The 23,640-nt window shown below is 42.8% G+C and overlaps 1 protein-coding gene across 1 annotated transcript in view; it reads left to right on the top strand.

Annotated features, from left to right (window-relative positions):
• The window catches only part of LOC103175777 (stearoyl-CoA desaturase 5), a 36,488-nt gene that overhangs the window by 1,356 nt on the left and 11,492 nt on the right, over window positions 1-23,640 (top strand). Inside the window, exon 2 of the mRNA XM_007888963.2 lies at window positions 5,793-5,923. Within this exon, the coding sequence (XP_007887154.1) occupies window positions 5,793-5,923 (131 nt within the window). The remainder of the gene's footprint in view (window positions 1-5,792; window positions 5,924-23,640) is intronic.

Below are 23,640 nucleotides of genomic sequence, written 5' to 3' on the forward strand. Positions count from 1 at the left end.
GGCGTTTCCTTTTGCAATCATCAGCCCCCGCGATGGTCCTCTGGTGCTGTCTGCAATGCAAGGTGACTGCTGGTTAGGGTGAGAAAGGGGAGAGCTCTCCTCCTCTGAGAAAGCGATCCTCTGACCAGGCAAAGAGGGGGTTTTAAGTCAACGTCTAAAATGCACGTTACGATCATCCTTTTGGGGCAAATGATAAACGAGCACAGGTGCCAGTCACTGTGGAAGCGCGGATGGTTTTTAAATGCACAGTGTATGGTCTTCAATCACAGTGCGGGGTGAAGAGCATCTGCAATTCCTCCTACATTTAAAGAATGACGCATTATACTTGGTGCCACATTGTAGGTGTGAATGTGTGAGGAGGAACGTGCAAAGGACAAATTAGCCTTTAATACGATGGCTTGTGAATAAGTGGCAAGGCTATTAACCAGTTAGTGCCTCCCCTCCTCTCTCTCTCTCTCTCTCTCTCCCCCCCCCCCCCCCCACCATAGGTTTGTTCTCAGTGGAAATGGAGAATGATCAACATTTGTGTCCTTTTAAATCTGAAATTATTAATCCATCTCCAAGAATATCACATCCAGAGGCTTAAACATCCATCATGTTTCTGCCCTGAGTAGTAGAAAGGGGGTATTATGTGGAAGGACTGTTCATTAACTTTCCATTGAGTTATTCTTTGTTAAATTTTCACCAGATTACAGTGTGTTCTAATTGTACAGTATGTGCTTAGGGCAAAAATAAACTCACCAGGTATATTTTATTCTAGTTTGGAATGAGGATCTTATCCAGATTTGGGTGATCTCCTTGTCTCCTAACTATCACCAGAAAGGATGTGAGACATGCACAAGCCATATAATAATAATAATCCTTGCATTTGGATATAGCACCTTATTATGTCTCAAAGCACCTCACAGATATACTGGTAAATGGATTGACTGTATTTTGTTGGTGAAATGTGGCAGCCAGTGTACACACAGCAGTGTCCCACTAACAGCCATGAAGTGAGTGACCAAATTTTTATTTGGGGGATTGTTGGCCAGGACACCAGGAGAAACTCCTTTCCCTTTTTAAACAGGGTCATGAGATCTTTTATGTCCACCAAAACAGAAAGACGGGACCTCAGTTCAATGTCTCATCTGAAGGACGGCACCTCCAACAATGCACACCCCCCCATCACTGCATTGGAGTCTCAGCTTAGACTCTGTGATTCCAAGTCCCGTCCTGGGGCTTGAACCTACAACTGACTCAGAGGTGAAAGTCTTCTGACTCAGAGGCAAGAGTGCTACCATGGCACGGGGCTGACACACCTGTATTAAAGAAACAGGGCATTGTTTTTGTTCTGTTGCTTTAACAAGGCTCTGGTCTGTAAGTATCCCAGATTAAATCAATGGCTCCAAGTGCTTTACAACATAGAATTGATAAGAAATTAAATAAAGTGAATGCTATTAGATTGGCAAATTTGGTTGCTAATTTGTGTCAGTGACGCCCCATAAGCAATAGTGAGATGAGCAGCCAATTAATTTGAAATTGGGGTAAATTTGGGATAAGGCTATTTTAACCCACAAAATACACAGTCAATCCACTTTACAGAAAATGCTGTGAAGCACTTTGAGACATCTCGATGATGCGATAAGGTGCTCGATCAAATACAAGGATTATTATTGTTATTTGATTACATCCACCTGCATCACATGGCAGATGGGACCTAAAATTAATAAAACCACAAAAGAATGGAATGATGATGATAATCTGGAAATAAATAATAAAATTGTAAACAATATAGAATGTCGGTATTGAGGCAAAACCAAAACAAACCCTCAGATTTAATACAGTAATTTGAGATTTATGTTGTTCAGTAAATTGTGAAATGGCAAATGAAGTGTGTGTGGGTTTGATTTATGACATGTTTAAAATATGGTGCACACTGAGAAAACCGGAATCATAAACTCAAACAGTATGGAATGGGCCCAGGTTCATTGCACTGATATAGATTTGCAAATAAATTGCTTATCACAGTTTGTAAACAATTTGGATATCCATGAATACTGTTTGGATTACTGCTTTTAATCAATTTTAAATGATTTTCATAAATAACTTATTTTGATTTATTGTGGCAGTAATACTAAACATAATAGGGATTGACTGAACAATTTGGAAATTCAGAGGAAAAACTAATAAGATTTATCCCAAGCACTATATAAAGATTAATGTAGATTGAATCTAAGGCAGCTTGTATGTGCATAGGGTGGATTAGTTTTGTTATGGCTTTAATACAAAGATTTAATATACTATAAGAAAATTAAACATTTCAGGTAGGCATTAATGTAATTAAAATTATTGAGGAAACAGTCACATGCAAAACCATGGTAAAGGCACAACTGTTTCACGACAGTAGGTTATTCTACAATTAATAGTTATTTTGCATTGGAGGGTAATAAACGTTTGTGCAGTTTGCTATTACAACCCATTACAACCCATAACCTCTGAGATTCTGCCTGACAAACATGTTATTCTTTTCGAGTTATATCATGTGGTACAACGTTAAATAATCCTCCTGTTTATCATGGCCATTTGCTATACTGACTGACACAACGAGTGTTGTGCCTATGGAAATTCCAAATTGCCTGATTAGAAATAATAACAATTCCTCTTTATCTTTTAACACAGAAGAACCCACTCTTAGGAACATAGGAATTTGTACAACCAGAAAGAGCTAATCTGGCCAGTCTAGAGATCTTGAGAAATACCATATTTTTTCTGCCCAGATCTTGAGGAAAAACATAATGTGTTCTATGCCCCATACTTCGTTCTGCAGGAGGATGTCTCAAAGCGCTTCACACAGTGAGCCCGGGTGAGGAGGGGGAGCGGGGAGGAGCTTGCCATAAGTAGGGTTGAAATGATAAGTCTCAGTTCTATGACTGTATGTTCATGGTGAACTCACAGAATTAAGCTATACTTATTTATTGCAGAAAATATCCAACTTCTGAATTCATCATTTCCCCGTCAGTACAATGAATCAGTGCCTGTGTTACAATCACCCACTTGTGAAAACCTTGTACTCAGGGTCCAATGTGTAGCTCAGCGTGGGTCAGCTGGCGGAGAGGGGAGGGGGCAGAGAGAAGGGGGAGAGAATGGGGGAGAGACAGGGGAAGTGGGGATAAACAGGGAGAGACGGGAGGGGGAAGAGTCGGAGGAAAAGAGAGGGGGAGGGAGGAGAGAGGGGGAAGGAGGAGAGAGGGGGGAGAGAGGTGGGGAAAGAGAGGGGGAGAGAGTGGGGGGAGTGGGAGAGAGAGGGGGGAATGAGAGGGGGAAGGGGAGGGGGAGATAGAGGAGGAGGGTGGAGATAGAGGAGGCAAGAGGGGAGATAGAAAGGGGGAGGGGGGAGAGATGGGGCAGGGGGGAGAGATGGGGCAAGGGGGGAGAGAGATGGGAAGAAACAGATGGGGGAGAGAGAGTTGGGGAGAGAGAGAGTTGGGGAGAGAGAGGTAGGGAGAGAGGGAGATGGGGAGAGAGAGAGAGAGAGGAAGGGGGGGAGAGAGAGAGGGGAGGAGAGAAGGGGAAGGGAGGAGAGAGAGAGAGGGATGGGGAGGGGAAAAGATGACCGAAAGCAGGGGAGAGAGAGTATGTGAAAGAGAGGTAAGAAAGGGGGAGTGAGAGAGCGAGTCTCCTGACGTGAAAGGCGCTATACAAATGTAATCTTGTTGTTGTTGTTTGAGAGAGGGGTGAAGAGAGAGTGATTGAGAGGCGGAGAGAGCAGATAGAGATTGTGAGAGGGGGAAGAGTGTGAGGGGGAAGAGAGAAGAGTGTGTGAGAGAAAAGAGGGTGTGAGAGAGAGTGAGAGTGTGAGGGAGTGAATGTGAGGGAGAGTGGGAGAGAAAGAAACGGGGAGAAAGGTGGGGGCTTAAGATTGAGAGAGGGTGATTGAGAGACAGTTTGAGAGGGGATAGAAAGTGTGTGGGGGAGTAAGAGAGAGTATGTGACAGAGAGGAGGAGAAAATGATTGAGAGGGGTGTAGGTGGAGTGAGAAGGAAGAGTGAATATGAAAGGGTGTGAGAAGGGGAGTGAGAGAGAGTAACTGAGAGGAAGTGTGGCAGAGAAGGAGAGTGTGTGCATGAGAGAAAGGGGGTTGAGAGAGATTGATTGAAGGAGAGACAGCATGAGGGAGAGGGGGAGAGAGAGAGAAACAAAAAGAGTGAGAGAGCAGAGAGAGGAGAAGTGAGGGCAGTGTTTTGCGGTTCATTATCAGGACAGACGATCGGAGTCTCCCTTGGCCACTGTGAGGGGGAACGAGGACAGACACTGAGTGACGTGCCATGCAGATTCCTCACAGAAAACTCCCTCCTTCCTCAGTGAAATACTCCTCTGTGTCCTTTATTCCACATCCCCATCCATACCTCTGCGACCCCACAGACCTGGCCATCCCTTTTGCCCACAAACACCAGCTTGCTTCATGTCCCCCCCCACCCCATCTGCCCCACAATCATCATTTTGCCCTCGTTCTCTGGAGCTCCATTCCCAGAGTCCATCTGACTTGCTCCTGCCTCCTCTCTTTCAAGGCAGTCGAGACCTAACTCTTTGACCATGCTTTTGGTCATCTTTCCCCCTCCCCCACCCATCCCATCTTTCTCAGCTCCCACTCCCAGCTCAGGTGCCCATCCGACAGTGTCAAAGTGCTTTGAGATGTCCTTCCAACATGAAAATGGTACTGTTTATATGTTGTTATGTTTCTGGAAGGGAAACACAAAATATGAGGCCCGTGGACTTTTCTCAAATAGGGAATCTGGCCCGCGGCAGCAAAAGGTTGGACCGTCCCATGTAGCTAATAAGAAAGTCTGTAACTAAGGTCAATAGAATAGGTTGTAAAGAATTATAATTGTTTCATACGCTGACCAATTTGCTTCATTATAGGTATCCATCCAAGTGTGACTGCGAGGACAAATCACCATTTGTTCTTCTCAGCAGTCTCTTGACAACCATTGGAAAATGCCTAACTTGTAAAATTTGTGGCATTTCATAATGTGATCTTTGTGTTAATTCACCCAGAAACCCCACAAAAGTTACCCCATTAACAGCAATTCAGAGACCCAGCCTGTGAGACCATTTTGTCTGCGACGTTAAGATCACGCAGACTTGTGAAAAAGTCTTAAATTCATTCTTAATTTTGAAGTCAGTGTTTGAAGAACTTTCCACAATTCTGCGCATCTTAAATTTTAAGACAAAATGATTTTGTAGGGCTAAGAATATATGATATTTTGGCCTCAGGTGCTTGGGGTCACTTAAGTTCTGATTGTCAGGAATTATTTCAATATGGGCCATGTGTATATTCTAACAACATATAAACAACAGCAACTTGCATTTACATAATGCCCTTCATGCAGGGTAGCGTGTTGGAGCGCTTAACGACATACAAACATACATATCAGCTATTGAGCGGTTTCCCAGCAAGTTCTGTTTTCAAAAGCCTTTGGGCCTTGAAACCGCATTAAAAGAGCCTTCTAAAAGACCACTGCAATTGGGCTGTTGTCTGCAAAATAAAGTATTTGGTTTCTGTGTATCTATACATTCCCGTACCCTTCAGCATCAAGTTCGCTTTTGTCTACTTTACATCAGTGGAGTTAGGTACCCCATAATCAGGTGAAAGGCTGCTATAACAATAGCCGAACAGAAATCATTGTGGCTGCCTCCCTTCCCCCACTCCCTACAGTTGTTTGATTCTTGTTTGTCTTGTACAGACAGTGACGTACTAAGCAGTGTGTCCCGTGGTACTAATCGCAGGCTCTCATGTGTTTTTTCCCCAGCTTATCTTTGTTTCATAGTAACTGCTCTCGGGGTGACAGCTGGCGCTCACCGTCTATGGAGCCACAGATCCTACACAGCAAAACTGCCTCTTCGCGTGTTCCTGGCTGCTGCGAACTCCATGGCTTTCCAGGTTGGTTTTTTAATGCCTTTCGAGCACACCTGAGTCTGGAATCCTTGCTCAGCTGGTGGGACAATGCTTGTATTCCTTCATTCAAACACTTTTTTATTTTGGTGTAGTTGGTGCCCAGTTGGAGCTGGTCTCAACGGGAGGTCATCAGCACTGAATATAAGTGCAACTGGTTGTGTAAAATCTTTGAGGCTTAGAGGCAATCTGCAAATGCTGGAAATCTGATATAAAACCAGTAATCGCCAGATGTTCTCAGCTCTCCATGCAGGGTAGCGTCTCAGAGCGCTTAACAGTGGCGGAGCCTGACTCCGAGCCAGCGGGGGGAGGTGACTGTAAGCACGGTCGTAAAGGAAGGTTTTCAGGCAGGTCTTGAAAAAGAAGAGAAGGGGCAAGGTAGAAGGATTGAGGGAGTGTGTTCCAGAGTTTCGGGGCGTAGTAAAATAACCAAACTTGTGCGATTAAATTACAACCTTTAACCATTGCAACTATGGTAGAGTGACCATATTTTGTAGAATAAATCCGGGGACACATATATTAAAAAAATTGAACTAAGCACAATTCCTGATGAGGCAGTACTGGAGAAGCATGTTTGATCAATGGCTGTATTTCTCTGATGCGTGTCTGTTATTGTTATTATTTTGTTATTGTTCTTGCTCAGTTTGTTGCTGATCTCAAGACATATTTGGTCAAGGACACAATACCTCATCTGGGGACTCTCCCCGGAAATCAGGGACACTCTGATCTAAGGGGCTATCTTTACTCTGTGCAGGATATAAGGCTGAATGCTTTAAGATGTGAATCATATCAATCTTTCCCATTATGGAATATGAACAACATCTGATGGGTTCCTGATTAAATATTTTGAGGATTTCAACTTAATGAGTAGGCCAACACTCCATTAATCAAAAATATTGGTCATTCTTTTTGTGGGAAACTGCTGTGTGCAAATTGGCTGCTGGGTTTCCCTACAAATACAGTCACTGTACTTCGAAAAACTGTGAAGTGCTTTGAGACTTTTCGTTAGCAACATTACCCGGCGCTATATCAAACTCAAAGATTATTATTATTAGATCCTGCAAGTGAAGTAGATTAACCTCATGACCAATCAGTTATGATCGGTACCAAAAGTGCAATATAAATTGGATCCCAGGGATTTTCATCATAATCTGGTTATACTAGATTTTATCTCACAAATTAAGATGATTAGAATTAGAGGCTGGTTGATTCTCCTGTTGGCTCAGATGATGAAGGCACTGCCCAGATACAGACCTGAAAAGTCTCAGGCTTGATCCTTGATCTGATCTGATGAGGCAGCAGGGCTATGATAATATAAAATAATAATAATCCCTGCATTTGATGCAGCACCTTTCATGTAGAGAGGAAGTCTCAAAACGAGAGTCACTGTAAAGTGTAGTGACTGTGAATTTTTATTGGTAGTAGCCAATTTATACCTAGCAATATCCCACATACGGCCATGAAGTTAATAATTTATTTTATTTGGGATATTGTTGGCCAGGACACAGGGAGAAACTCCTTTCATTTTTCAAATAGTTTTTAGATTTTTAACATCCACTGATGGTATATTGATTTAATATTTCACCCGAAGGACGACACCTCCGACAATGTATCGTAGTGTCCACCTAGTCTTATGAGATGAAAGTAGGATTTGAACCCAATACCTTCTAATTCATAGGCAAGATTGCTACCAACTGAGCCAAGCTGACAAAAATAATGGAATCAAATAATCGTTGAATTTGATTTCGCGCATTATCACCTCACCAAAACATCTCAAAACAATTCAGAAACTTTGTACTGTGAAATGTAGTGACTGTTTTTTTTGTAGGCGAGCTGGAGTGCTACGAAGCAGGGAGTGGGATAAAATCAGCTAGGATATCAACCCTCGTATTGGACTTGGCCAATAATAATAATATTAATCCTTGCATTTGTTATAACGCCTTATCACGTCTTCGAGACATCTCAAAGCGCTTCACAGAATATATCGTCAAGTGAATTGACTATATTTTGTGGGCAAAACGTGGCAGCCAATTGCACACAGCAGTGTTCCACAAACAGTCGTGGATTGAGTGATCAAATTATTATTTATTTATTTTTTTAAAAGGATTATTATCCCCAGAAAAGCGATCCCCCAATCGACTAACAACCAGGTTTGTACTTACTGCTGGGTAAATAGAGGCATGTGAAGTAAGGAAACCTGCCTAACATTTCACCCTGCCTGGGAATCGAACCCAGGTGTCTACATCACAAAGATGTAGAGAAAAGATCACTGAGACTGATTTACTTTTTTCCTTAGCAATATCTCTTAATAAAGAATCCTGTCAGAATTCCCAACGACCTCTATGCCAGAAGAAGATTTCTCCCGGTGTCCTGGTTACTCACTTCATGGGACTTTGTGAAACATTACTGTGTGCAAACTGACTGCTGCATTCGCCTACCAAATGCATAGTTGCTACACTTTACAGTATATCCTGTGATGCACTTTGAGACATCCTCCAGACATGAAATGTGCTATATCATTATTATTATTGTTATAGATTGTGTTGAGAAGCCTCAGGTCAGGGTGACCTACTTCCTTATATCAGAGGAAGTCTCTTATAAGGAAACCAGTTAAGAAACACTGCAATTTAGACCCAAGTACAGTACTATTTTAGTAATTAGCGCAAGTTAGACTACTATCTAGGTTCAGTAGTGCAAGGTACTTTAATGTGAATGGAAGTTGTGGAATTGCACTCCAGCACAATCAGTGTGTGCAGGAGAGATGGGAGAAATTTGTAAGGAGGTATTACAGTAAGTAGCAAAGGCAGAAATGACTGTTTTTTGCAAATTATGTTATTGTGGGCCTTGCTGGCTACCTCCACTCCACTTTTGATCAGAGTAACATTTGTCCCTAGTTTCAATCTCATCTCCACAAGGCATGTATCAGCAATGATAAAATACTGGAATAAAGCTGCCTGTAAAATGTAGTTGTTGAGGCCCACGATGAAGAAAAAGGATAGGAAGACTTATCTTCTTTTAAACTGGACTGTAGTTTAGAAGTTTGTGCATCATTAGAAATGGTCTAGCTGGGGTTCTACGTATGTGCACTTTAGTGTACTGAAGAAATCCGAGCTTGGGTGTCTATTGACCATTCAATACAATACAGTATACCAGGTGAGTCAGCCTGGCTCAGTGGGTAGTGAGGTGAAAGCTTACTGAAAGCATGGTCAAAGAGGTACATTTTGAGGAGCGCCATGAAGAGGGGAGGGAAGGAGCAAGTTGGAGGGACTTCGGGATGGAGTTCCAGAGAGCAGAGGCAGAATGGTTGAAAGCCCATTTGATGATGGTGGGGCAGAAGGGCAGGGAACATGAAGCAAGCCAGAGTCCATTGGGATAGTGTGGGTAGGTAGAATGGAGGCGAGACCGTGAGGGGATGTAAAATATACAGGTAGATGTTAGTTGAAGTGGTTTATTGAAATACACTAGTTAACAGATCCCACCCAGGACAATTCCTTGCAGAAAACACATCCACAAGAAAGGTTCAGATGAAGGCCCTTTGGCCCACCCTGAATCATCTTCCCAGGATGTACAGCCAGCACTATTCCCATTATAGCACAAACATTTTCTTAGCCTCTTCCTGGTAACATCTTCCAGCTATTGATTATCCTCTGTAAAGAAATACTTGCTAATGTCTGTCCTACAATTGCCCTTCACATCCTGAACCTGTGCCATTCTTATCCTCCTGCCTTCATGAATCAAAAAGCATTGTTGCAGTTTTACTTTCTGTCCCATTAAGCATGATAGCTACCTCTATAGGTACTTGTGTTTACAACTCCGATTAACCTTAGGTTATCTAAACAAGACTGCTTCACTGATTGTAATTTGTCATATTTGCCTTCAGTTCACCATAACACAGAGCTTCTATTTGTGAACAAATTGTAGAAGGTATTGCTTTTCAAACAGTCAAATTATACAGTCATGGTGTTCAACAGTCTATTTTTTTCTGTTCCAGTTTTCTCCCCTCCCACTCCACATTTACACTCTTTCTTTCCATTGAGTACTATTTCACAGTCAGGTAGCCATTGATGACAGGACATTTATTGTGATGCAATGTCACACCAGGTGTCACTTGACTTTTGTTCATGTGTGAGGCTTTACAACGGTGATCTGTAGACATTGCAACAATAATAATAATAATAATAATAATAATCCTTGCATTTGATATAGCGCTTTTCACGTCAGGAAGACGTCCCAAAGCGCTTCACAGAACACACTGTAAAGTGAATTGACTGTATATTTGTGGGCAAACGCAATGGTGGGGTGGGAGAGAGGGGAGGCATTTGAGCTGAGTGCCATCCTGAATCCTGGTCTCAACTTTCCACCCACATCCTTCCAACCGGGATCTGTAGATAGCAGGCATGAATGGGATACTCGGCTCATTTCTCCCCCCCCAACCCAGTGTTGCATAGGAATTGGAGACAGTTACTTCAACAGCTCAAAGATTAAAAACATCAAACCGTAGTGTAACATTGCATCAAAGCTACTCTCCACATCTACACATTGTATTAGGCCCCAACACAGACAACAACCTGTCCTCACTGCAATCCAACTGACTCCCTGACTCTGACTTTGTGTCTGGGTGAATGAGAAGTGGGTGTCAACTCTGATCGGGAAAGCTCTTCTCAGTTGAAGCACTTGTGCACAAGAAACAGCTTTCTAAGGGAAACATTTTCCATTTTCCTAATTTGTGAGGTTGAGCTTTTAGATGATTGAGACTTTCTTAATATCTGTACGTTCACATATTTGTCAGGCAGCGTTGGCATTGGACTTTTCAGATTCATAGAATAATAGAAACTTACAGTGCAGAAGGAGGCCATTCGGACCATTGTGCCTTTGCTGGCTCTTTAAAAGAGCTATCCAATTAGTCCCACTCTCTCGCTCTTTCCCCATAGTCTTGCAATCATTTTCTTTTCAAGTACCTATCCAATTCCCTTTTGAAAGTTATTATTGAATCTGCTTCCACCACCTATTCAGGCAGTGCATTCCATATCAGAAACAACTCACTGTATTAAAAAAATTCTCTTCATCTTCCCTCTGGTTATTTTACCAATTACCTTAAATCTCTGTCTTCTGGTTACCGCCCACCCTCCAGTGGAAACAGTTTCTGTCTATCTACTCTATTAGTTTCTCCTTTGTTATTTTTGCATATGCCATTGCCATTAATTGAAATTGGTCATTCACTTTAGCTATTTGTGGGACATTGCTGTATGTAATTTGGCTGCTGCATTTGCCTACAAATACACAATCACTACACTTCACAGTAAAATCCTCTAAATGCTTAGCGACATCTCAACATTGTGATAAGGCTCTGCATCAAATACAAGGATTATTATTTGGGTAGCACAGATCACATGAATATAATTTGAATGGAATTCTGGACATGCAGGAGGACATCTGGTGCATCATTATACATAATAATAATTATCCTGGCTTTTGATTTAATGCCTTTCATGTTGGAAGGATGTCTCAAAGCATTGCACAGGATATATTGCAAAGTGTAATGAGGCAAACGTGGCAGCCAATTTGTGCACCTTGCAATGTTCCACAAACAGCCATGATGTTAATCGTCAATATTATCCTGTGTGATTGTCTGTCAGACCACTGGGAGAAATTATCATGCATGAGGGTTTGCCAATGGATCAGATCACTTGTAGCAAACCTTTGATTATGGAGTTGGTTCCTCCTTTACGAGGGGGATGGAAAATCCATCTCCAACCAACATTCTCCCAAATTGAAGAACAACAGACTAGTCTCAGAAAGTACTAATTTCTCAGCAAAACACCCATGAAATTCCTTCTTTACACATAGATTCAGCCACTGTAATTTGGATGTGGGGGATTGTTTTGACACGTGTTTATCTAATAACCCTCTACACGAAAACACATATTTTAAAAAAGGCCCTTACAGTTATGTGAACATGCGCAGCAATAATTCCACATTATAGGTAGTGATGGGAACAAAATAGGCCTTGTTTTATCAATGGCAGTGCACAGTTCCCCTGGTGTATCAAACCTCTAGGGAGAAAGTGTTTTTATCCTCTCTTCAGATTACTCTTTAACTCCTTCCATTCTGTGAGTAAGCGGAAGTGTAGGCAAGCCCTGCCCTGGACCTGGGCTGTGGAAAGCATATGAGAGAATACCTGAAACAGATGTCCTCGAATTAAATCTACCCACTACCCCATGAGACACGTACTTCTCCCAGCTCCCCTTCCCAATGGCCAGCTTATTTGGGTTCAATCTAAAACAAGTCCATACCCAGTGTCAACAGACTCAAAGGCAGAACCAGACTGAACTAATTCAGAACTCCACCGCTCGTACACTCACCCATTCTAAACTCCGTACCCCCATCACAGTAGACCTCGCCAGGCTCCACTGGCTCCCTGTCACAGAAAGGATCGACTTCAAGATCCTCATACTTATCTACAAATCCCTTCATGTTCTGGCATCTCCCTAGCTCTCCGACTTGCTTACTGCCTACTCCAGCACCCACCGCCTCCGCTCAGTGAGTTATGTTCACCTCCTTCCTCCCCCAGCTTGGTATCAGGCTCCGCCACTGTTAAACACTTTGAGATGCTACCCTGCGTGAAGGACACTATATAAATGCAAGTTGTTATGTGGGGAGCAGTGGGGGATGAGCACCAATGCAGACATGATTGGGTTGGGTGGGGGAGAGGAATGGCCTTCTGTGCTGTAAACGTTCTATGATTCTTTGAATTCAGCCATTAAAATCTCTGGTTTTGAAAAACGCTGGTCATTAGACAACTGCAACCATCTATTGCATCAAAAAATGGCCAGTTATGTGCTCTGTGACAACCCATTGAGACATTTAGCTCATAGTCTTGGCTAACACTCCTAAGCAATGCTGTGAAAGCACTATGTTGTAGGTGCCATCCTTCCAATGAGACATTTAAACTGAGTCTACCTGTTCAGTTGGATGTTAAAGATTCCATGTTCAAAGATCCTATTTGAAAGAAAAGCAGGTTTGTCCTGATGTTGTAGCCAACAATTCCCCAAGTTAAAAAAATGGTCATTCACTCCATCACTGCGGGATATTGCTACGAACAAAATGGATGCAAAAACAAGCAATTATACAAAAACATTATGAAGTGCTTGAGACATTTCAACATGATATAGTGCCAAATCATTGCAAGGGTTATTATTATCATATGCACTGCTATGTTTAGTGTCCTAGTTGCAGCTGTCTGGGACACCTGCCATACAGGACAGACTTGATGAACAATCCTCCAGATCATTCACCCTATGGCTGCTTCATTAGCCTACATACAACACAATTTAGATTTATATAGCACCTTTCATGTCAGGAGGACGTCCCAAAGTACATTCACAGTGCTGGTTGAGGCCCCAGTCTGAGGTTAGGTGCCGAGAGGGTGGGTAGGGGAAAGATGACCAAAATTACTGTCAAAGAGGTAAATTTTGACCTGAAAGAAGGGAGGGAGGGAGGAAGTCGGAGGGACTCCAGGATAGATTTCCAGAGACGGTGCAGAATAGCTCGCCTGTCAAGAGTTCGCCTGTCAAGGGTGGGGCGGGTAGAGCGGGGATCAGGAACCAGGCCAGTACTTGCTGACTGATGTGAGCAAAAGGGAGTTTGAGGAGGTCACAGAGTGTGGATGGTTTTAAAGGCGAGAACAAGGTTCTTGAACTTGGTCCGCTGGGGGATGGGGAGCCAATGGAGCCAAGCGAGGATGGGGGTGATAGGTTTGTGAAGCCAGTCTTGGGACAAGATGTGGGCAGCAGAGTTCTGGATAGTCAGAACTTGTGTGAGAGCTGGGGAGTCCAGGAAGCACAGCATTGGCATAGTCAAACCTGGATGTGATAAAGGCCTGGATGAGGGTCTTAGTGGCCCAAGGGGAAAGGTGGTAGAGCAGAGCGACCAATGTTTTGGAGGCAGTGGAAAGTTGAGCAAGTCAGAGCATGGATATGGGATTTAAAGGACATTTGGGACAAGACATTGAGGCTCTGCACTAGCTCGAGAGGTAAAGTGTGCATCCATGCAGTTCGATACTGTCAGCAAGGCGCTGACGGGAGCCAAGCAGGAGAACTTCTGTCTTGTCAACATTCAACTGAAGAAAGTTAGAGCTGAAGTCTGACAGGCAAGTAACATAAATCAGTCACTACGCTTAACAGCAATTACAGTACCCGTGAAGGACTTTGAAAAGTTTCGACTTGCACTGTAAAAATGCAAGCTCTTTTATTGTGTACTCTGAGGACTGGAATCAGGATCTGCGGTGATCAGAATATTGTAAAATGTGATAATTGCAAAGCACCATGACTGCAGGAGATAGGCTGAGTTCCAGTAGTGTGATGTCCCGTGTATCTGGCACTTTCTGTGCTTTCTGAAACTCTCCGACTTCATCAGTGACAGGGCCACATAATTGGCTGCCATGTTTTTCCCACAAAATACACAGTCAATTCCCTTTACAGTATATTCTGCGAGGCGCTTTGAGACGCCTCAACGACATGATAAGGCGCTGTATCAAATGCAAGGATTATTATTATGATGATGATTATCCCTTTAACAAGGCGAATTGTACCGATCCTCGGTTGTGGGTTCCCTTAAAGCAATATTCACAATGAGGTTTAATGTACATCTAAAGTAGTACATCTTTGTGCGATTGTGGGTACATTCAAGTGCAGCTATCACCAGCATCTATGACGTTCACGCCAAGTGTACAAGGTTATTGGCCTGTGCTCACTTGTCCCCAGAGGACTTGTAAAACACGAATGGAGCTGTTGACAGATAGAATGCTGACCCCTGTAAGAGGGTGACATGAGTGCTAACTCCAATAATCATCAGTTTAATAGACAGAGCCAGTGCACAACTGTGACAGTGTGAAGAAGAGCAACAAAAAATACACTCCCTTATTACAGACTGTATACAGAGGCAGTGGAAGGGAATACAGTGCAATATAATTTACATTTATATAACACCTTTCATGTTAGGAGGATGTCTTAAAACGCTTGACACTCCTGGCTGGGCACTCAAGCTGGTGATGGGAAAGGGAGCGGAGGGGAAAGATGACCGAAAGTGTGGTCAAAAAGGTGCATCTTGAGACATATGAAAAACAGTCTTCCCCATACCATTGCTCACAGTCCAGTTAGGAAGAGAGAACTTGCATTTTTATGGCTCTGCATATTACATTTGAAATGTTTCAAAGTGCTTCACAAGTAATTGTTTACACGTGTTGTGGTTTTAAATGTGGCAACCATTTTGCACCCAAACAGCCAAGAAGTTAATGATTATTTTATCTGGAGGATAGTTGGACACCGGAAGAAATTACATTAATTTCTTTTTCAAATCATTTCATGGGATCTGTAACATCTAAAAGAAATACACAGTCACAACACTTTGCAGTAAATCCTGTGAAACAGTTTGAGATGTTTCAATAAGGGACTATATCACTATTATTATTATTATTATTATTATTATGTCCACCCGAAGAACAGACAGGTGGGATCTCAGTTTAATATCTGATTCAAAAGATGACACCTCTAACATTACAGCACTTCCCTTGTGCTGCACTGAAATGTTAAGCTAGACTATGAGCTCAAGTTTTGAGTAGACCTGGAACTTAACTTTTTGACCCAGAGAAGAATGCTACCAACTGATCTAAACTTACACAAGACCCATTCGAAATAACATCATTGCCTTCTGTACAAATCAGCCTCAGGCTTTTTATGATACAATGTCCCACACATTCTGTATTCGACAGTCTCAGCCAGTGGTTAAAGTCGCTTGTAATGCTCTGGAATTTCTTCATTATAAGCGTACAACACTAAAGGACAGTGAATTTGGGAGCAACATTAAAATTAATAACTAACAACAAGAGGAGAATATCCCCGCAATATCTACTCTGATCCAATATCTTGTTACAGGGAAGCACAATCCCTTTCCCCTTCCCCACACTCTCTAGGCTTCAGGAGAGCAACGATTTGTTTCAACGACATAAGTACTTCAGCAACAAGCAAATCTGTAACTGGGAGTCAAATTTGAGAAGAGATTCCCCTTTGAAACACATTAGTTTCTCTCTATTGGGACAAGAACAGGGGTGAGAATGTTTTTTTTTCCATCCAATTTCCTCCACTTTCCCCTTGTTTTGTCCTAAAAGAATATGGGATTATTGGATGATGATAAAAGCAATAATAATGGGAGAAGGAAGTTATGCATGATCAGCTTGCTGAAATGCTGAATATGTCATCAAGCACCAGAAACAGTAGACCACGTGTTGTCACCATGTCTAGCCCTAGCACAATCAGAGTATCTGAATCAACATAAAAATGTAGCTAAATATATCCACTGGACAATCTGTAAACACTTTGATATTGAACATAAAGATCAACTGGTATGAACATCAACTAGCAATGGTGACATCAAAAGATGCAGAAATGTTGGAGGAAATTTTTGGGAGGTTGGATGGATAGACTCGATGGTTTAAAGTTCAACTCTGCCTGAAATGATTACTGTTTTATCCTTGAGAATAAAACAGGAGTGTGGTTCCCATGGCACGAGGCACATTCTTATACTTTGCCCAAGTAACCATTTCTTCCATTGTGAGCCTAGGCAGAAAGTATTGGTAGACTATTTGACTGAGGACAGCATCATGATTAAGCACAATCTTGTCATTATCTGGCAGGGGAGGGAGGAAATTATGTGCAGAATTGAAGAAATAGATTTTCAGGAGGCTTTTGAAGATGGATAGAGAGGGAAGCAAGGTGGAGGAATTAGAGAAGACTTTCCAGAAAGTGGGAGTACAGAGTATAGTGGTTGAAAGCGTGGCCGCTGGTGTTGGGACGAGGAGGTGAGGGATGTACAGCAATCCTGAGTTTGCTGAGTGGAGGGATGAGCAGGAGAGGGAGACTGAGTCACAGAGGTAGGGAGGGGCAAGGGGGTCTGGGAACTGGTGGCCGAGAGTGAGGATCTTGAAGTCAATCCACTGGGAGACAGGTAAACAGTGGAGTCTGATGAGGACAGGGTGTTGGGTGGGGGATTGAAGCCATAACATTCTGACCCAGAGGTGTGTTTGAAGAACTGAGCTGGCATCACCAAATAAAGTGCTAAGTCCTTAGACTGGAAAGTAGTGGGTTCTAATCCTGTTCTGTTCTCAGTTAGCACCAGAGAGCCTGGGAATGATTGCTACCAAGCAATGTTGTGCTGGGAATCTATTATAAGGTGTCTGCACCTCCATCTCAGCAGGAGTTAGCACCCACAGGAGAAGAGAATATTGGCCAGAAATATCTAATAGCAGCATGTGCTAAAGGCATGCAGAGAAAGACACCTTTCACTCTCTGATTCTATTTTCAGCTTTTCTACCAGCACAACAGAGAAAATGGGGACTCCAACATTGCAGTCGGCTTCCCTAGTAATATCCTTGTATTATGTCAGCATCAAATGTTGTCTGTGCTGGAGGCAGTGAGTGGATTGGATCACTGAATGATGTGCTGAACAGCCTCCAACACACAACAACAAAATTGGGTCCGACTGAGTCAGACATTGTTCTATGGTTTGTCTGGCTCTGACTCACTGTGAGTAGGAGTCAGACAATAACTCAGGGGATTGATTGGATTTATAGCAATCAGCCAACAAAACATCAGTTAATCCAACAATAAATCTGATTTAAAAGAGGTCTCCTTTGATGCCTTTCTTTTTTTCCTTCTCATGAATATTGTAACTGCACCACTGACCATCAGAGCCAGACAGTTGCCGAAGGAACACAGAGGCAGACCTGGTTCGTGAATCATGGTTTGTTAATACAGGAGAAAGGCTCAGCAGCCTGCACCATCCCTGGTAGAGACAGACAAGACTCACTACTTCTGACAGAGATTGCAGGCACCTGCGGTTGTTTTCAATCAGTTGGTCGGTTGGTTTGCTCAGCGGTCCCTATGCCTTATTCAAACCCCATTCACACTACCATGGTTTTATAGACTCAACAGCTGCAACACTTTCTCCATAAAAGTAAAAGCACTGATCCCTTTGGTTTGATCACTGAGGTATCTGACATAGGCCAAAACCCATTACCTTGCTTTAGATTATCCAAACCAGACCTACAGTTTCATCTATGGCGTTGTCTGGAATAGAATATGGACCTCTCTCTTTACTTAATTCTGGAGAGAATAAGATACAAGATGGCAGGAGCCAAAGCTTGGGGCTCCAGAGTGTGCATTGGGGTACTGCTGGAGTTTAACCAGCTAAGACCGCATACATTGCCATTAAAAGCACTATCTGATAAGATTCCCACTGCTTGGCCAGCTGGGACTACTCTACCCATTAGGGATTTGGTTTGTAGGGTTAAGAGGAACTGAGTGTGATAAATCTCTGCCCCAGTGACGGGTCTGCTCCTCCAAGTCCGACCGATAAGCCAGGCTGGCTGTGTTGTCATCAGTAGTGCTCTGGAGTACTGTTGGAGTACAACATTTTCCAATTTTGCAATTGGAAAACTGCAAATGTCACTCCATTATTTAAGAAGGGAGGGAGGGAGAAACCAGGGAACTGATATCTGTCAGCTTAACTTCAGTTGTGGGGAAGTTACTGGAGTCTCCCATCAGGGACAGAGTGACCAATCACTTGGACAAGTATGAGCTAATCAAAGAGATTTGTGGATTTGTAGGTCATGTCTGATGAATATAAATGAATTTTTTGTGGAGGTCACGAACATGGTGGATGAGAGAGTCTTTATGGATGTTGGAAACATGAATATTCAGAAGGCATTTGATAAGATTCCGCACACGAGGTTATTAGCAAAAATAAAAGTGCATAGAATCGGAGGTAACCTTGCGACGTGGCTTGGTGATTAGTTGTGAGGCAGGAAACAAAGAATAGGGATAAAAGAAATGTTCTCTGGTTCATGGGACCTGACAAGTGGTGTCTGTACTGGGGTTTCGGCTTTTCATCATATATATAAATTTCTTGGATGAAGGAATAGAGGGTTTTATATCTGCACAGTAAATTGTGTAGATGGGAGCAGGAAGTTACAAAGAGATTAAGACAGATTGAGTGGGCAGAACTGTGGCAAATGGAATTAAATGTGGGGAAGTGTGAGGTCATCCACTATGAATCTAAAAATAGCAAAGCGCAATATTTTCTAAATGGTGAGAAACTAAGAACTGTGGACGAGCAAAGGGATGTGGGTGTCCACATACACAAATCACTAAAAACAAGCTCATAGGTATCAAAAAGGCTAATGGGATGTTGGCTATCTCAAGGGGGCTGCAATATAAAGGAGAGAAATGTTGCTTCAGCTGTATAGAGCCTTGGTCAGACCCCACCTGGAGTACTGCGTTCAGTTTTGGGCACTGCAACTCAGGAAGGATATATTGGCTCTGGAGGGGGTGCAGTGCAGATTCACTAGAATTATACCAGGGCTTAAAGGGTTAAATTATGAGGACAAATTGCATAATCTTGGTCTCTGTTCCCTTGAGTTTAGAAGGTTGAGAGGTGCTCTGATTGAGGTTTTTAAAATACTAAAGGGATTTGATCAGGTAGATGCAGAGAAACTATTTCCTCTGGTGGGGAATCCAGAACATGGGGCCATAAACTTAAAATTAAAGCTAGGCCATTTAGGAGTGAAATCAGAAAGCAGTTTTTCACCCAAAAAGTAGTGAGAATCTGGAACTCTCTCCCCCAAAGGGCTGTGGATCCTGGATCCATTCACATTTTTAAAACTGAGGTTTATAGATATTTGTTAGGTCAGGGTATCAAAAAATATGGGGCAAGGGGGGTAATTGTAGTTGAGGTACAGATCAGCCATGATCTTATAGAATAGCAGAACAAGCTTGAAGGGCTAAATAGCCTACTCCTGTTTCTATGTTTCTATGGGCCCGTCTGTCTCAGGAACCAGACTACCAAGACCGCCACAAAAGGTTAGCTCAATTCTAACATTCCGTTGCCATGTTCATCACCAGTTTTGCTCTCATCTTTACTGCTCCCTCTACACTCTGACATGTTTTGACATTATTGTTGCAGTAGCAGATGTAAGAATGAATATTTTTCGAAACCCAGTTTTCAGAGGTGAGATATCAGTGTACTAACCCACTGGCCACCTAATGCCTTGCTCTAATGCCCTTCATTTTTTGACAGTGCAGTCCATACCCGCACTCCTCCCCCCCACCATTCTCACTTCAATAAACTTGTTTCTTTAATGTGTTTGTAGTGGGATTTCCCATTGTAGTGTTTGATATGTGATGGACCCAATGTTAGCATGTTTTCTGCTTCTTAACTGGACATAAAATACATTCAGGACTTCCTGTGGCTGCGGATCACAGCTGGTGAATAATAATCCTTGCATTCGATATAGTGCCTTATCACGTCTTTGAGACATCTCAAAGCGCTTCACAGAATATATGTAAAGTAATGACTGTGTATTTTGAATGGTGAAGTTAGGACTCTTGCAGCACTCTCACTGACGTGTCTTGGCAATGATAATAATAATCATTGCAATAAAATACAGTAATATGATAAATTATAATAATCCTTGCATTTGATATAGCACCTGTCAAGTTGACATCTCAAAGCGCCTTATAGGTTTTTACTGTAAAGTGTAGAGACTGTGCATTTTATACAGAAACGTGGCAGCCAATTTGGATATAGCAGTGTCCAACAAACAGCTGTGTAATGAATAACCAATTTTTAGTTTCGGTGTTGTTGAGAAACTGGGAGAAACTCGTTTTTCAAATATTTAACATCCATCTACACAGACAGATAGAATCTCAGTTTAATGTTTCACCCGGAGGACGACGCTTCCAAAAATGCAGCACATCCCCAGCACTGCATTGGACTGTCAGTTTAGACTGTGAGCTCAATGCCTCACCATGGAGCTTCAACCCACCACATTCTGACTGAGAGATGAGAGAGCAACCGAATGAGCCAGGCTGACACTTATTAATGCACCCATTGATTTCCAGCACAAGGGGTCTGGTCTGCACACAATGGATCCGAGCAGCCAGCATCAGTTCATGATGCATAGTCTGCCACAGAGCAGTCAAAGCCGTCTCTCATCGTGTTCAGTGCAGTGGCTAGAGTGTGGCAGCAGAGTACAAAATTATTGATGGGCCGTGAATGTAAAAGCCACAATTGCTAATAGTCTTCACGCTGTGCAGGTTATACAGCAGCTGATCCTTTTCATTCCTGTTCTCATTGGCTTGGGTTTTAAAGGGACAAGAACTTTGGCGAATATTTATACACACAGTGACTTTTGGTTTATTTTCAGATAAGGTAAGGCAGCAAAGGTTCAGGACTGCAAAGGGCAATTTCAGGACACACAATAGACCGTTTTCCTTTACCCGGGGTGTAATTAATGACAAATGGGTGCCAGGAAGGGTGGTTGAGACCAGGATGCTGGACTTATTTAAGAAACAGTTTGATATAACACTGTGATGGGAGGACAGCGTTCTAGAAGGATGAGATCAAATAGGCCAAAAGGCCTCCTTCATCCTAACTCTTGTGCCTCTACACTTCTGGGAGCTATTGCTACAAAAAGATGCCTTCAGGAATAAATAATAATCCTTGTATTTGATATAGTGCCTATCATATTGTTGAGATGTTTCAAAGCACTTCACAGAATATACTTTTGTATATTTTGTGGGTGAAATGTTGTAGCCAATTGCACACAGTAGTGTATCACAAACAGTTGTTGATTGAGTGACCATGTTTTTTTTGAAGGGATTATTTTGAAGGGATTTCCCCCGGAAAGCAATCCACCAATTGACTAACAACTTGGTTCCTATTTATTGTTAGGCAAAGAAGAATAGTGTTTATGGCAGAGAGGTATTCCGAACCTGAGAAACATCAGGACTAAGATATTTTGAGATGGTTCTCAAACAAATGCAGTCTTCTTCTTAGCTCTCAGTTCCTTCTGAGTTGCTAGATGATAGCTGGTCTGAATTCAGTAAACTGATTGTCCCTATGAGCTCTATCTCGCCTTTTGTTACTGCTGCTCTCTGGGCGGGATAGCATGCTATGGTCCCAAGTGCCATGGAAACAAAAGCATGTCACGCAGAGCAAACAGATCTGTGCAGAGTGACTCATCAAACAGGAGGAAAAACAATCAGCAGCAGTTGAGTCCTGGCCGGAGTTACCTTTACCATCATTGCACAATAACAATAATAATCCTTGTGTTTGTTATAGTGCCTTATCACATCGTTGGAACATCTCAAAATGTAGTGATTGTATTTGCAGACGAACCCAACAGCCAATTTGCACACGGGAATGTCCTGCAAATGACTGATATAGACAACGAAATCTCAGATATTTTATTGATTTTAAAAAAGGACATTTTCTCAATGTTCCAGTCGTTGCGCTAGGGGACCCCTGAAAGCGCAGTGTGAAAAGGCCCTCTTGGTGCAGCACATAAGGAACCGCAGGTTACTAATTTTAATACACGCCAGTGTTGAATTCGTTGATCTTAATGGGGAGGTGGGATGGACGGCTGCAATTGGCCTCAGCATTCCTGAATTAGGGGAGAGTCAGCCTGTTATCAGTCATGATTCCTACCCAAAAAACGCTGCTGGAAAGTGATGTGCGTGTGCATGTATGTGTCTGCTTGTTATATGTGTTTGTGTGTATTTATGTATGTTTATTACGTGCCTGCGATGTGTGTGTGGAGGGGGGGGGAGTCGGCAGGACGCTATTAGTTGAGAATAGCAGCTCAGGACGTAACCATGATGTCCTATGCAATCAAATAACCTGCCCTGACTTGCTGTCAAGACTCATACTTCTTTTTGAATAGCCGGGTGACTGACACACGTGGAAACCCATCACCATGCTTAAAAGTATCCAAATGAGACTGAGAGTACCACATATGTATACTTATATATACATGTATCTATATAAGTACTTATATATCTACTGACACATGGAAATGTCACCTGTCTGGAATGGAAAAGGCACTCTCCTCCTGGAGACACAGTCGACCCCGGCCTCTCCTCCCTCATCCACCTTAGTGAGACCTGATTTGAGTCCCACCTAACAATGGGGTAAACTTCCACATATATGCGGATGACACACAAATCTACTTCTCCTCCCTCCACCACCTGCAACTCCAGGTCCGTTGATGTTCTGTCAGCTTGTCTGGCAGACATCAGGGCCTGGATGAACGAAAACTTCTTGCAGCTAAATGTCGACAAGATGGAAGCCATACTCCGTGGCACCCGTCAAAGTCTTCAGCTTGCAGCCCTGAACCTCCTCAACCTCCCTGGCCTATCTCTCAGACTTACTGAACTGGTACGTAACCGAGGCATCAGGTTCGACTCACAGCCTATACTTCCTTCCCCACATCTGGTCCCTGACCAGGAACAGATTCCTCCACCTCCGCCATATTGTCCACCTCCCACCATACCTTACTCCAGACGCAGCTAAAACACTCGTCTATGCGTTCGTCAACTCCTGACTCGCCTTTTCAAATGCCTTCGTCACCAATCTCCCCAGCTCAGTATCCACAAAATCCAACTAATTCCAAACTCTGACGCCCGCATACTCACCTGTACTAAACTCTGTACCCTCATAACACCAGTTCTAACTAGACTCCACTAGCTCCCTATTGCAGGCTCCATTGGCTCCCTATTGCCGAATGGAACGATTTCAAGATCCTCACACTCATCTTCAAATCCCTTCATGCCCTGGCACCTCCCTATCTCTTCGACCTGCTTAATCCCCAA

This window comes from Callorhinchus milii, unplaced genomic scaffold (assembly GCF_018977255.1).
Source record: "Callorhinchus milii isolate IMCB2004 unplaced genomic scaffold, IMCB_Cmil_1.0 Scaffold1, whole genome shotgun sequence".
Classification (NCBI taxonomy): domain Eukaryota; kingdom Metazoa; phylum Chordata; class Chondrichthyes; order Chimaeriformes; family Callorhinchidae; genus Callorhinchus; species Callorhinchus milii.